Below are 11,627 nucleotides of genomic sequence, written 5' to 3'. Positions count from 1 at the left end.
CAGTATTATCCCATCATCCGGTGAAATGAAAGAACTACGGGATCAGTGGGACACTAAAGAGACTTTGCCACACTCAAGGAGAGGGGACTGAGAGCATCACACAGGCTTTGGTCCTGTTTATCCCTCCTGACCATCTGCACTGACTGAATCCCATGGGCATGGAAATATCTGTAACCCCTCAGTTCCAAGAGGAAAACTGGAGGATTCGGTCACGTTGCTCTTGGAAGTTCAACTTTCATGAGCAAAATCCCAAACCTTTCCCTTCAGTAGATGCTTACAAACAAACGAGCTGTATCCTTGAAAGTTTGGTATTTATAAATAAATGAGCTGCGTCCTGGAAAGGATCGAGGGATGTGAAATTTAAGGGCATGTTTTAGACTCTCAAAACACACAATTTCACAGGGCACAGGGTTTTATTTATATAAGACCCCCCCTCAGCTAAAAAAGGCAGTGATTCCCCCCCACCTCCTCTTTCCTCATACTGATTTATCATCTAATCTGTTCTTGCTGTGTGTCAATATTCTATTTTTGAGGGGATAATTTTGCTCCAAGTAACGTTAACATTAATATTCACTCACTAGGATATTAATACATTAACACTGGGATATTCCTGCAAGCTTCCCAGGGCTCTAAATGAGTTCTTGTTCCTGCTTCTCTGGAAATCACTGGGAATTTTGCCACTGACATCAACAAGAATGAGATTGGTCAGGGAGAAGTAAATTCTGCGAGTTATAATCCCACACTGTATTTTCAACAAGTGCTCTTACAGAGCTCCAGCCAATACAAGCTGAGAGCAGAGTGATGGTGATTGTAGAAAATCTTTTAGAGTGGGCACAGAAAGGCCTTTTTATTGAATAATTTGACAATTAACTAGTCCACACGTCTAATTTCCAGTTAAATTGCAATTTGTTTAAAATATATGTGTATTTAAACCAAATAAAAAAAGGCCATTTCAAAATATTTGTGCAGGATATTTTTGGAGGCCTGTGACAGCCGCCTTTATCTTCTGGTTGATCTTGAATTTTTTTTTTCTCCAGCGGAGAGAAATTAGAGTTTCTGAAAAATTAGAGCTTCACTGGCTGGTGTGGTGAAACTGGTTATACCTTTCAAAACAACGCCGAGGATTGTTTTACAGCGGGACCTTGCTCAGTTCTCTGCCTGCAGATGATCAGAAACAGGATTTCTGAAGAATCTACATCTTCATTTTGGGGGGCCTGCCACTTAGCTTGTGGCTTTGGATTTTGATTTGCCCTCAAGTGTAACAGTAAATATTGTAAATACTGATGATTAGGACCCCCCTCCTCCATCTAATTCCAGCTGGCCTCAGACCAGTGATGAACTGACTTTGTGCTGGTTGAGGCAGCCAATTCCTTGCCTCTTTTTTTCCCGTGGATAACAAATAGGTTTCAGATTCCCCAAATATTTTTTCCCCTTAGAGTCCAAAGGCACAAAATGGAGAGAAAAATCCTCTTAGGAAACAATGGTGAACGACGTATTTTTATTTTATTTTATTTTGAAGGTCTGGAGTTTATTCCACCCATTTTCTGGACCCACGAGGGAGCCAAGCTTATCTTTGCCTTTTTGATAAATCTTGAAATATTTAACCACAAACATCTGAACTTTTCCAGGGGTTTGTTTTACCTCCATCAAATCAGTATCTGAAAGGCAAAACATGTAATTATTTGCTCTAGAATCCACCCACTTAGTCCTCTGTGTTTATTATGGATCATTCCTGGGCAGGAAAAAAAAAAACCATACAGCTGAGTTACACATAAAAACCCTCTTAGTAGGAAATGGTGATATTTGGTAGTAAGCAGGTATTTACAGACATTAAAAAGCTGCATCAAGGTTTAATAAGCCCAAGGCATGGGATTTGAGAAGGTTTATGAATCGAACCATATAATTTGTGTATTTATTTATTTATTTTTGGGGGGTAAAGTTTTCAGCGTTTCATTGCAGGCTTTAAAACGGCCTGAAATGTGCTCTTGCAGAGCGGGAGCTTGTGGTGGGTTTCCAAATTATGGATCCATATTTGGGTTATTCGACTCCCACATGGTTCCACCCCCCATCTCCTCGCTGGTGGCTTTTTTGTGTTTCCACTCCCAATTTTTTACAGTCAATTTTGGTTTTCGGGCGTCCAACGTTTCACCTCCCGCTGGTTTCCCCCCCCCACCCCGGGGTTCCAAACACGCCCCTAGAGCCAAAAATGTTCCTGTGTGTGTGTGTGTAATGAGGAAAAAAACTGGTCATTTACTCGGATAAAAAATTCTGGGTTTGAATTTTAAATATCAAATTATACCGGGATATAAATTACGCTTTCGGATAAAACCGGGACCTTTGACTCCTGTGTGTGTTTCCTTTTCAAATTAGGTGATGATTTTGGGGAAAAAGCAAGAGATGCCCGTGAGTCACAGTTTTTAAGAGTTGGTGTGGTCGTGATTACAGTTGGTAACGGCAGAGATGCAACAGGATCTTTTTGCTTTGCTGCAGTTGATGTGTCTGGTCAGGTTGATGGGTGGGTTTTTTGGGGGAAGAAAGTCTTTATACTGAAGGGAGGGATTGTTCAGACAGAGCCACCCACGAGTTTTAATTTTGGGAAGGTAAATTCTCTTTGATGGAAGTGTTTTAATTTCAAGGGTAAAACTTTCAGAAGAAAAATCACTATTAGCCAAAGATAAAATGATAAGAGCAGGGTCATAAGTGATGCTCCTTTTGCTTTAAACACTGACCTCAGCTGTGCATTTTTTTAATGGTAATTTTTTTTCATGTTTTGCCCATTGAAGTGTCTATCCCCATAAGAATAATTAGAATTTTTTAACCAGTCCATAGGTTAAAAAATGGACGTTTACAGTATGTTTTCCCCCCTTGTAATTATAAAGAAAGAGAAGCATTGCCAAGCATGATTCACAGTGAGATGTGTGTGTTCTCCTTCCTCCCCTGCCACTAAAACTTGAATAGGGGTTGTCACTGTAACAAGTCACCACCTGTTTCTGTCCTGAAAAGGACCAGCCAGTGCTTTTTAAGGAGAACTTTTAGAGAAAATTATATAAATGGAGCAACATAGATAATGTCCTTTTCCTCTTTTTGTTTTCCCCTTCCCCTCTCCCTCCTTCCTTTCTTTCTTTCTTTCTTTTTTTCTTTCTTTCTTTCTTCCTTTCTTTCTTTTTCTTTCTTTCTTTCTTCCTTTCTTTCTTTCTTTCTTTCTCTCTTTCTCTCTTTCTCTCTTTCTCTCTTTCTTTTTCTCTTTCCTTTCTCTTTCCTTTCCACTTTTTTTCCCCCTTACTCAGTGAAGCTTTAGTCTGGTTACAACATCAAATCAGTGTTGGTGTTTTTGTTTTTGCAGGGAGGGGCTGTTGGAAAGGAGCGGTGGGGAATGGAAAAAAAAAAGTTAGTTTGCATAGCCCTGGGAAGAGACATTCCATGAATAATGCAGAAAATGGAAGGATGAGAAACATTTTCAGAAAAAGATTGCTTTGTGGGGCAGACAACTTCATTTATTCCGAAGAAAAGGCAACTCACACATCTCAGCAGAGCAGCAGGATTGGCTCAGAATAATGGGTTAAATTACTTCACCTCTCAGCTGTCTCTGATCTTGGGGGCCCAAGGCACATCAGGCCACTCAGAACAATTGGGCAGCCTGACACTAATTTAAAACACAGGCTCAAAGTATTGGTTGGCTCCTTAAATCAATTACTGCCTCTATCTGGAGACTTCTGCGGGTGGGTTTTAGACGTGGCAAACAGGAGCCGGCGGAGAGGACGCGCCGCGCCCGCCGCTCGTTTGATCGGGTGTGCGACAGCTCTTAGGTGGGAAAGGCAGAAATCCATCCCTGCCCCAGCAAAGTTCGAGGGAGAAGAGGGAATATTTCAGGCAGATCTGGTCTTTAACCCCCCCCATGTTTGCTTAGAGCAGTGAAAATCCGGGGAAGCCTGCCTTTTGAATTCCCCGGCTGCGGATGGAGGGCGGCGGGTGGGCTTTGAAAAGGCACAAAGGGATCGTGTGAGTGGGGTGGGTTTGGCTCAGAGAGCTCAGCTGCCAGCTGAGCGCAGGTGAGAGCTTCTGGGAACCTGGAGAAACGTTATTTTTTAAATATCTGTCCCCTTGAGGGACATTAAGGCCCTCCCCGGAGGTTTTTACCCCGTTTCGTGGCGATCAAACATTTCTACAGCTGCTCCAGTTTATCATTTCATTCCCAGCTCTCTCCAACAGCAGCTCTTCTGTCCCTGATGCACCACCAGAAATTCCCATAACAATATTAACTGGTGCTGAAGAAGAGGTGAATTGAGTTTAACGGGTGTAATTTGGAAGATGGGTTTGATACATCAACCTTGGTGTGTGGTCACCCAGCTGCAGGGCTTGGGTTGCTTAAGGACAAAAAGAAAATGAACCAGCTGCTTGTGTTACGTGTCCCTCCACAGGTGGAGCTCACTGGAAACAGCATCTACGAGTACATCCACCCCTCTGATCACGATGAGATGACAGCTGTCCTCACTGCTCACCAGCCTCTCCATCCTCACCTCTTGCAAGGTACCTGTGATCAAACCACAAGTGAAAAAGTAAAAAAAAAAAACCAAAAAAAAACCCACAGAAGTGAAAATTTCCAACCCAAAGCATTCTATGATTCCCTAAGTTCGTGTTTATCCTGTTTGAAGATGTCCACAAAGGGAGGAGGAGGAGGAGGAGGAGGAGGAACACGAACCTGAAACCACGATGCAGGATTTTGGGTTGCTGCACTAAAAGGAATCAGCTGCCCCAGATTAAATAATGCCTCTCATGCCGTGCAGCCCGTGCAGTTTTAAACAGCTTTTCAGGTTTTGCCCAGTGGCCATTTCGTCTCTGTTGTCTTGTCGTCACTGCTGAGGTTGCAGAAATGTTGTTGGCCTAACTGGGCACAGCTGAAGCTACATGGTCTCAGTGGAAAAAAAAAACCACCAAAACATCAGGCAATCGGTAAATAGGAGGATATTTTTAATATTTTTGAAACTTGAAGCTTGGACAAAAGGCCAGACCTAATGCTCCCCACTGTAGGAAGAGGGGAATTGGGTTTGTAAATGATTTGAATTTAGAAAGTCATTTTAAAAAGAGTTATCTCCAGGAAACTAAAGTTCTCTTGCCTTGCTGTCACCCTGGCTGTGCTCGTAAATATGGACACAACCCTTTCTGTGCTGTTACTTCAGTGCAATAACTACCATATATAACTGCTATAGGACTATGATAATAAGTCATTCTCATCTTTGCACCACCTTCTTCAGTAGCTTTTGTTTCACTGGGGGGAATTCTCTGAATTTTAAAATATCAGCCATAATCTGCCTCCATCCAACGTGCTTTCACATATATTTCATAATTGCTGAATCACTTAAGAGTTCCCCACCCTACTGGTTTATCCCAGTATAAAAACACAAGGAATTTTGGGGTCACACCCACAATTCTATTTAGGATCAGTCGTTTTTTTTTCCACAGTTCTGGTGCCTCTGCATTTTCTGTGCTTGGTTCTGACTCCTGTGATTCCATCAGGGCAGAGCCACGTTCCCTCTGGATTCAGGGAAGGCTGGTGTGCCTGGAAGCACATTTACTGCTCTGAGTGGTGCTAATGGAAGAATTATCTCAGCCTCCTCCTCCTCTTTTCTTCCTCCCCAGACAGGTTGTCTTGGAAAACAAACTCCCTTGGGGGGTCTTGGAAAACAAACTCTTATTTTTCAGGGCCTCTTCTAAGCTTGACTATTTCATACTTACTTGACTATTTCATAGTTTGCTCAGGATATTTTTTAAGTTTGACATTTTTTAAGGCAAGATTTTTTTTTCCCTTTTTTCCTACCTTACTGATAAGCAGAGGAGATACCCTCTGATATAAATGGTTTCGGGGTGATTTTGGTGGTGTTGGGTTGATGGTGGAACTGGATGATCTTGAAGGTCTCTCCCAGCCTTGCTGATCCTGTGAAATCCATGATTTTCATGCAGTTTTTCTGGTATCCAAAATTGCTAGTAGGATATTCTTATCCCTACTGTCTTGCCAATGCCAATAACCTCCTGTTTTTCTTAAAATACACATATATATTAATTTATTATTGGAGATTTTTACAGATTTAAAGTCACAAGGGTCTGATTGGAATGAAGCAAATAATCCCACAGCTCTTCCTGCTCTTCCCAAATATATCCCTCATTCTCCATACCTTTCTTTTCCTCCCCCTGTAAAGATGCTGTTTAGTTATCAAAATCAGGCTCTGGTTTCTCATTAGTGCAAAGTTAAATTCCCTTGGAACTGTGATCCATTTTGGGTATATTTGGTATAAAATTTTGTGTAGCAGAGGAGAGTGATAAAAACCTCCAAACAACAGGATCTTATTTGGATTCTTAGACCTGGAGAAGATAAATAAGGGAGTTCAGCTGTGTCCTGGTTTGTACTGAGATTCCTTTATGGAAATATGGAATATTTTTTGGAAATATGGAATATTTTACAGAAATCTCTTCCCCATAAAACGCATGGAGTGGGTGTATTAAAAAAACAGAATCTACAGTTAAACCTTCCTAAAATTGACAGAGTGAACAAATATTTATATTTTTTTTGCCTCCCCTGTGCCAGTAATTCCCTTTTCTGCAGTGTTTTATATGTATGTGTCTTGAGAGATAAACTTAAATCTTAATTATATCTGTAAGATATAATTTTAAACTACAAAATGCTACTATAATTTTTAAACTACACAAATCAAAGCAGGTTTCCTATTTTAATCCACTGAAGCCCTGAAACCTATTTAATAAATAGGTTTCAGGAATAGGGCAGGAATGAAGCAACTTCCATCTGTATCTGAGTAGATATTTTCAATATTTAGGTAAAAGATGGAGTTCCAACAATAACTTAGGACAGAGGGCAGTTGAGTGGAAGTGGCTTTATTTTCCAAAAAAAAAAAAAAAGGAGGAAAACAGATTTTTTTTAAAGAGAATTTTTTGTCACTTAAGTTTCTTTTGATATCTTTTAATCTTCTAAAACACGGCTGAATCATCAAGTCAAATAAAAACATTCCCTTTATAACTTTATTACGTTATAGATTGCTCCAATCTGGGGCATTACTTAGGTGTAAAATCAATATTCCACTGCAGACACGGATTTTTAGATCAGAAGTTTACAGCTTGGCTCACATAAAGTGCCCAGATAGTTGGATACACATTTAGTTCAGGTGTTATTTCAGCAGTTGTAGCTGGATAAGATCTGTTCTGAGAGGAATAAAATCACAAATGTCAACAGACATATCTACACTTTGTGGTATTCTGTTACTGGTGTTAAATAACCCCGAGTACAGATTATTTCTGACCTCCAGTTTTATGGTCTTTGTAAGTTTGGATTTGACCTCTATTTATTTCGCAGGGAAATTCGAATTACTGCATAAAATCAAAGGCAGTAGGAAGTTCTTTATATAACCCTGTCACGTTGTTTTTCTTCAGATAACTCACCTCGGTGTAAGAAAAAATTCTGTATTAGTTTAAAAGGCATAAACCTTCTTAAATTATTACATTTTAAGTTCGCCCTGGACTTCCTCACGTTTCAGGTAGAACAAGGCACACCCCAAATGTGGCAGGTACATAATTTTGTTTTTCTGAAAGACAGTGGAAACACTTGAATAATCACATACTTCCAGAAGCTGGGACTTCATAGCTAGATTAAAGGTAATAAGTTCTGGGAATGTGGATGCTGGTGAACTGTGAGGGTGGGGAGGGCCTGGAACAGGATTCCCAGAGAAGCTGTGGCTGCCCCTGGATCCCTGGAAGTGTCCAAGGCCAGGTTGGATGGGCCTTGGAGCAACCTGGGCTGGTGGAAGGTGTCCCTGCCCATGGCAGGGGGTTGGAACTGGATAATCTTTAAGGTCCTTTCCAATCCAAATCATTCTATCATCCTCTGATCTGTTTGGTTTATCAGAAAGAAGATTGGGATTGATTGATTACTGTGTGTACATATTTCCGAGGAAAGAAAATACTGGGAACCAAAGGGCTGGTTTAGAAGTAAAAACGTATCAAGGAGCAACTTCTGTGCACTGAAACCACAAAAGCTCGAGTTAGAATAATGCTTTCATTCATAGCTGGGAGTCTGATTAACCACAAGAAGAAAACACTGAGGGCAGCAGTGATTTCTTCCAGTTTTGATGCCTTCAGCCCAAGGCTGCGTGTCAGAGGAGACAGAATTCAGGCAAAAAGAAGCTCAGCACAGGGGCATCAGGCTGAGTTTTAATGGCCTGCACTGCCCAGGTCACAACTGAGAGCTCATGCTCCTTTCTTTAAGTCTACAAGCCATGACTCAATGAAAGCCATAAGCCCCATGATCTGGGGGGGCTTTGGAGAATTTCAGCTCTGACTTAACAAAGTCTTTGAGCTGCCTTTTCACTTGCATGGCCAGGGGTGAAAATGTAAAGCAATATGAACTTTGCTACGAGAGAAGCCAACAGCTGGACTCTCTTTCTGAGGGTGGCTGGGGTGGGGAAAAAAGGAATAATCTCCCTCACATGCGTATTAAAAGCAGAATATGGCCCAGTGAATCACCTCACCTGCGAGTCTTCAGGCCAACTTTGCACCAGTTGTAATGAAATAAATCCATTACATTTGACTGGGGTGGGTTAGCAGAAAGCAAAAGAAAGAAATAAAAGAGGAAAAAATATTTTGATATCGATTCCAAATTATGTGTCCTGGCTGTGCTCAGATCTCAGATGACTTCCCTGGCCCTTCACACTTTTGCAGATATTGCTGACTGTGTTTCTGGTCTGCAGCATCGTTGTGTGCTTTGGCTTAGTTTGGTACCTGTGAAGGCTTGCACCTCAGTTTTGCACTCCCTGTGCCACCTGTATTTGTTGTAAAGGCTGGTATCAGGATTCCTGGGCATCTCTCCCAGGATATGACAGGGCAATAGTAGTTTTTGAGTCCTGGATACCTGCAAAGTTTTGTTTCAGACTGACTGTAGCGACTTGGTGCGTGTTGCAGATCTCCCCTCCTTAGTGCAGAACTATTAGGTGTTGGTTGTGGTGCCAGGCCAAATTCTGCCTAGTCATCGAATCCCAGAATATCCTGAGTTAGAAGGGACCCACCAGGATCATCCAGTCCAAGCCCTGACCCTGCCCAGGACACCCCAACACTCCCCTCTGTCCCTCAGAGCGTTGTCCAAACCCTCCTGGAGCTCTGGCAGCCTTGGGGCCGTGCCCACTGCCCTGGGGAGCCTGGTCAGTGCCCACCACCCTGTGGGGGAAGAACCTTGTCCTGAGATCCACCCTGAGCCTGCCCTGTCCCAGCTCCAGCCCTTCCCTGGGTTCTGTCCCTGCTCCAGAGGTTGGAGCTGCCCCTCGGGAGGAGCTGCAGCCCCCGCTGAGCTCTGCCCTGGGGCTCCTCTGCTCCAGCTGCACCAGCCAAGTGCCCTCAGCTGCTCCTCCTGCCACCCCTCTAAACCCTTCACCATCTTTGTATCTATCCTTTGGACACTCTCTAAGAGCTTCAGATCTTGTATTGTGGCGCCCAAAACTGCCCCCAGGCTCGAGGTGAGGCCACCCCAGCCCAGAGCAGAGCTGGTGATGAACAGCAGCTCCAGAACTTCCTGCAGGCAGGGGAGGAGTTTGCCCCTTTCCTCACCTCACGTGGAGCTTAAACCTAAATGTCCACCTGGCCAGTAAGTCTAAGTAGCCACGGCTCAGCAGCAAAGCATTTTGGTACTGGCAGGATGGGGGGACAGTGCTGGCAGAGGTTTGGGAGGTGATGTTACCAAGTGCCCTCTCCAGAGGTGATAACGTGTCCAAAACTGTGGCTGGATATCAGGGACTGAATGCTGAGGATTGCTCCAGGATTACTGACCACAGCCAGCTCCCACCAGCACAACCTTTGGAGGGAACAATGTGCCAACACAAGCTGGGCTGCAGTCAGGACCTTATGCCCTCAAATGATGTTACTTTTAAAATATTTTTGTTGCTGAACTGTCTCTACTCACTGTGTCTGCAGGAAGTTTTCCCTCACAGTTCACAGCACAGAGTGGAGGGCCTGTAGCAGGGCAGTAACACTAAACCATCCATCTCTTGAGATTTGCAGCTGACACAAGCAAGAAAACAAGCAAAATAAAAGATATTTGTGGGTTCACCAAGACAAGGAGTTAAACAATGCTGAGAGGGATTCAAGGAATTAATCAATGCTGAGAAGGTTTCGGCATTTTGTGCTGCTCTTCAGCGTGTGTTTCCAGCCAGGCATTTTGTGTCTCTCGTTGGTTTCAACTGCTTTTTCTGAGATTTTAAACCTCTAAAACATCTACAGCTCCCCAAATTTTGCTGACTCACACCAAGGCACGGTGCACTAAAAGCTATTTATTAACATTCCCCAGAGCAGAGAAAGGGAAAAAGAAACGTGGTAGTTGCTGCAGACATTCCAGTTGTCTGCTAACAACTGGATAATTCCTATATGATTAGTTATAAGCCTAATGTGAGTTCCACAAGGAATGTGGAATACATTAGGTCAGGCTTTCTCCACCCCAGCTGATGCTTTAAGGGCACCATTTCACTCAGCCCAGAAGCAAATCCCACACTTTTCCTCTCAGGGAAGAACTTCTTCCCTCCGCACATAAAGTTTGACATCAAAAGAAGGGGATAGAAAATTTAGCATCTTTTTTACACTGAATTGTAAAGAATTTTTTTTTTTTTTTTTTAGCAGCACGTATGCAAAAGACAAACATTGGCAGGGATTTTAATTTTCATTAATTTAAAAATATTTTACAGGAGAACCATTGCTGAATGATAATGGTTTAACATGATCCTGTTGCCACTGTTTGTTAGGGTTACTTTAAACTTGAGGAACATTGAAAATAGAATTTTTGATGGACAAAAGTGGAAAAGAGGGTTGCTGACAAGCCACTGAAACATCATTTTAATATAAAAAGAGTAAAATATACCAAAAAGAGCAGAGATTCACTGTAAATCCTGTTGTTTCCCTTTCTGCCTAGTGCTCTGTTGAGATTTTTCTCCAAGGAAAGTTTGGAAGTATCACTTACAGGAAAAGGAAAATTTGGGTAAATGCAAGTAAACAGCTCAGTTTGGATGGCAGGGATGGTAACAGAGACAATTTACCCCCTGCCAGGCTTCTGCATATAATCAGGACACAGAACAAACTGTCTGAAAGGGGAGGAGATCTGGGTAATTTGTTCAAGTTTGGAACTCTAGGACAGGCCAAAGGCAGAACTGATCCCTTTCCTACCACAGCCGGAGCATTACCAGGGAAAACCGAGGGAAAACCAGGGAAAACCAACCCCCTTCTGTTGGCCAATCCCGAATTCCCAGCTTGAGGACTGTCTTAAAACTGTGTGTCCTGCTATGGAAGCATCTTTTCTCTGGGTGTCTACAGTGTTTTCACTTCTTTTTTGGTTTAGAAGTTGGTGTCACCCTCATCCAGGATTAAGGGATACAGGTTGTGGCATTCTGTCTCCTGTTCAGCTTGGAGAAGAGAAGGCTCCAGGGAGATCTTAGAGTCTCTTCCAGTGCCTGAAGGGGCTCCAGGAAAGCTGGAGAGGAACTTTGGACAAGGGAAAGGACAAGGGGGAATGGCTTTAAGCTGAAGGAGGGCAGGGTTAGATGGGATATCGGGAAGAAATCCTTCCCTGTGAGAGTGGGGAGGGTCTGGGA

At 42.8% G+C, this 11,627-nt stretch overlaps 1 protein-coding gene across 1 annotated transcript in view; it reads left to right on the top strand.

Moving 5' to 3' along the window:
* The window catches only part of SIM2 (single-minded family bHLH transcription factor 2), a 54,396-nt gene that overhangs the window by 13,607 nt on the left and 29,162 nt on the right, over positions 1 to 11,627 (top strand). Inside the window, exon 4 of the mRNA XM_017833102.1 lies at positions 4,419 to 4,527. Coding sequence (XP_017688591.1) covers positions 4,419 to 4,527 — 109 coding nt within the window. The remainder of the gene's footprint in view (positions 1 to 4,418; positions 4,528 to 11,627) is intronic.

This window comes from Lepidothrix coronata, unplaced genomic scaffold, assembly GCF_001604755.1.
Source record: "Lepidothrix coronata isolate B3197 unplaced genomic scaffold, Lepidothrix_coronata-1.0 Scaffold211, whole genome shotgun sequence".
In the NCBI taxonomy this organism is placed as follows: Eukaryota; Metazoa; Chordata; class Aves; order Passeriformes; family Pipridae; genus Lepidothrix; species Lepidothrix coronata.
The sequence above is the reverse complement of the archived record's forward strand: the minus strand, read 5'-3'. Positions and strand labels throughout refer to the sequence as shown.